The 3,566-nt window shown below is 33.7% G+C and overlaps 1 protein-coding gene across 2 annotated transcripts; it reads right to left on the minus strand.

Moving 5' to 3' along the window:
* Positions 1 to 498: 498 nt before the first annotated feature.
* Positions 499 to 3,234, minus strand: LOC145029028 (mitotic spindle checkpoint protein BUBR1-like). Of its 2 annotated transcripts, none has more exons than XR_013676326.1 (4): positions 2,462 to 3,234; positions 1,808 to 2,241; positions 1,561 to 1,726; positions 499 to 1,463 (listed from the first exon to the last, which is right to left on the minus strand). XR_013676326.1 is itself a non-coding variant. In XM_078977678.1 (4 exons), the coding sequence occupies exons 1-4, from the start codon at positions 1,998 to 2,000 to the stop codon at positions 1,443 to 1,445; spliced, it is 300 nt and encodes a 99-aa protein (XP_078833804.1). In that variant the 5' UTR covers positions 2,001 to 3,234; the 3' UTR covers positions 499 to 1,442. The 2 variants fall into 2 exon arrangements, 1 of the variants encoding a protein (XP_078833804.1); XM_078977678.1 differs by having other exon boundaries at positions 1,808 to 1,862; positions 1,943 to 3,234.
* Positions 3,235 to 3,566: the final 332 nt, after the last annotated feature.

A 3,566-nucleotide genomic window follows, 5' to 3' on the forward strand; every position in this document is an offset into this window, starting at 1 on the left:
TTCCTACTAATGTAAATAAAAAAGTAAATGACCATTTTGTCCTTGTAACACCATATTTTGTTGTTTTCTCTTGCTGATACAGATTATAGTATAGCAACATTGCTATTATCAGTAAAAAATAAAATAACTTTTATTCATCTGATAACAGTCTTTGGGACTAAACAAATGTTGTGATGAATTTTCTATGTGGGCCCCAAAAAGTCAACGGAAGCTCCTTGTTGACTCTTGACTGGCTCCAACACTTTGATGTTGTCATAACTCGCAGGTTATACTCATTTCTTTACTTTAAAGATTATATATATATATATATATATATATATATATATATATATATATATATATTATGTTTATGAAACGTATTTAAATAAAAAATATATATTTTTTATTTTTTTTTTATTTTTTATGCATATTGGTCCACATTGATTTCTTTTATTAGATCGTGGACCCAAAAACTGAAGAGGAAAAGGCAATTATAATAGCTGTAGATGATGGTATTAGACCAAACACAAACATCGCAGATCTAGCAAAACTCAAACCATCTTTCAAAAAGGATAGCACCATAACAGCAGGTATATTATATTTATATATGCATTGGATATTATACCATATACACGCTAAATGCCAGAAATAACAACGTACTTTCATTTCTTTCTATTACATCATTGCATTTTTCTTTTTCTTTTTTACCCAATTATATCAGTGAAATTTCTTTTTTGGATGACATTGCTAAAATTTTGTAGATTTTTTTATTATAATGTTGTAATAGGAAGAAATGGAAGTATGATACTACAATAAACAAATTAAATGAACGAATGTTGCTATTTCTTGCATTTAACAATTATTCATATATCAAAAAAAACTTCTGACTCAAAACCCTCATGAATGATCTTTTATCAAGTAGGGACTGCAAGTCAGATTAGTGATGGTGCTGGTGCAGTCCTCCTCATGAAAAGAAGTGTGGCTCTAAAGAAAGGTCTTCCAATTCTTGGCGTATTCAGGTACGTATGTGTTATCTTTTCACATTGAAAAGTAATTTCATTGATTTTTTAAAGATTTTTTTGGATAAAAAACCAAAAAAAAAAGGTATATGAGACTTACATTTACAATGATGATTGATGCAGGACTTTTGAGGCTGTTGGAGTGGATCCAGCTGTTATGGGCATAGGTCCTGCTGTTGCAATTCCGATTGCAGTCAAGTCAGCTGGTCTAAAGCTTGATAACATTGATCTTTTTGAAATAAATGAGGTATCATTATCAAGTTTCACTTACTTCTGTTCTACAAAATTTTCAACAATCTAATTTTACCAAAATTTAGAAAAGGGTAAAAAGGAAGAAATAAAAATATTAGCTTTTGACTTTTTTTTTGGACATAGGATCCAACTCGATAAAAGAAACAGTTGTTTGTGTCCTTTTATAAAATTGGAATCTAAGTTCTCTTGCAGCTATTTCATCAGGGGTGGAATCTGAAATTTGAAAGAAATATAATTCAATTTGTAGGAAATATAATTCAATGAACGATTTATGAATATTGAAATAAAGAGAATAATAAATTAATAATACCTTATGTGATGTCCACTTGGCAGGAATCACATTATTCTCTTTATTTCTATCAGCTCTTCCTCGAAGAGTATTCCAGTTTTTCAACTCCGGCTTTGACGATTCCGACTGTTGTTGCATTGAGCACCTACCCGTAGTCTCTTTATAAACCTTGAATGATGCAACAACCCTATCAAAAAGATTTTTTTATCACAATGTATATGCTAATTGGTTTGAAATAATAATCAAACATGTTATATCATTTCCTCACCCTTCTTGTTTTTGTCTTTTTCTAGCTATTTCGGAACTTTCCAGAGGGCGATTTCCTAGCAGTTTAAAAAAAATTAGTATATTAGTAATAGAAAGAAAATGATTTTTTCGCATATATTCATTAAGAAATTGTCACCACTGTCTCCTCGAGCCAAGATGGTTCCAAAGCTTCTAGTAGGTTGACGAGTATCCATTGATTCCTCTTAATGGCTTTTGGTCTACTCATTGAACGAACGAAAAACTTCTTGTAAGCTGACTTTAGCTTCTCAATCGGTTGAGCATTCCTATTGTAAAGTAAGATATATGAAGAAAGAAACAAACATATGATAAGATGGAATGTGTAAAGATAACAGACATACAAAGAGGAATGTATCTTGCCAATTTTTTTGTATCAAGGAAAGTATAAACAACTTCAACATCATCACAATATCCAGCCTGCAAATGCATAGCAGCTTCGAAGCATCAAACTTATGTGAATGAGAATATACAGTAAGTGGAATGGATTTATAAGGCTGAATGTACAGAGAAAAGAATAGATGTAAGAGATTGAGAACAGAGAATTAGCGAGTTTTTAGGGCTTAAACTTAAAAAAGTTCACTGAGAACTTTTAACAAACACCCAGTAGGAAAATGTTTCAGCATTTAATCAAACTTACATGTGGTATCGAGTAAGCTTAAAATCACAAGTACACAACCTAACAAAACTATCTTTGTTGAGATAGATTGGTACACCTGACCCAGTTCATTGAGCGTATCGGCCTTTTTTTTCAAAACCGTGGAGACTCTACCCATCAAAAGCTCAAAAGAAATATAGGGAAGACCAACGATTGGTGGAATTGATGGTTCTTAGTCGTGGGTCAATTCTTTCTGTGTGTCTGAATGCCAGTCCTTAGAGTATAGGCGGTGAGGTCAAGGTATGTAATAAAACTTGATTTGGGAGATTTTATTCATCATTTGTGTTGCTTCCATATGACAATCGATCGATAGTGGCAGCGGTGTTGACGACGTCGTCACCAAATTGCGATAACTTAGAAAATCATAAAACAAATCCCTTTCCTACAAATTTCGGAGACAATTTCAAGTTTAATTCGACTTCAGAAAATAAGAAGTGGAACTTACCAAGGCGGACACGGGCGGAGGGTAGAGGGCGGCGGTGGAGGTGGGTGTCGTTGAAAGCATGTCGATTCCAGGAAAAAACTCTTGATTCACTCAACAGTCAAGAGGGGGTAAAGAGCGGGTAGCGGTACGTCGCAATGGTCACTAAAACTGGAGCGGATGCTGGTGCTGACTTCACACGTAAACCCTAGAGAGAGAGAGAGAGAGAGAGAGAGGTTGCCGAATGAAGTGAATCATGACTTCAAGTTGTGTATCTTCTTGGCTGAAGAAATATGGGAACGACGAGGTTTCAAGTCAAATTGTATTGGAGGAGGAAGGCAGCAAGGCGGCCACCAAAACGCGGATAAGATGGAAAGGAAAAAAAACAGTTGGGGGTGCTTGTATGAAAAGGAAAACTTGAGTGGAAGAAGAAGAAAGAGAAAAAACTTTCCTGTTCCTCACGATTTTAGCGATTAATAGTATATATAATATGAAGGTGTTTATAATATAATATATTCATAAAAGCTTATTATGGCATTCTATATATATCCACTCATGCTAACTATAACTATACATGGCAAAATAGTATGTTAAACTTCAAAAGTCTAATAAATAATAGAATCTTACTAGGGAATGAACTTGGATAACGACAATAACACAACTCCA

Source organism: Lactuca saligna, chromosome 2, assembly GCF_052625555.1.
Source record: "Lactuca saligna cultivar CGN05327 chromosome 2, ASM5262555v1, whole genome shotgun sequence".
In the NCBI taxonomy this organism is placed as follows: domain Eukaryota; kingdom Viridiplantae; phylum Streptophyta; class Magnoliopsida; order Asterales; family Asteraceae; genus Lactuca; species Lactuca saligna.

Coding starts and splice junctions, on each gene's coding strand:
- LOC145029028 (XM_078977678.1), bottom strand. CDS start 2,000: ATGGATACTCGTCAACCTACTAGAAGCTTTGGAACCATCTTGGCTCGA. Junction 1,727..1,807: donor AAAAGACAAAAACAAGAAGG/GTGAGGAAATGA, acceptor TCTTTTTGATAG/GGTTGTTGCATCATTCAAGG. Junction 1,464..1,560: donor CCAAGTGGACATCACATAAG/GTATTATTAATT, acceptor TTCAAATTTCAG/ATTCCACCCCTGATGAAATA.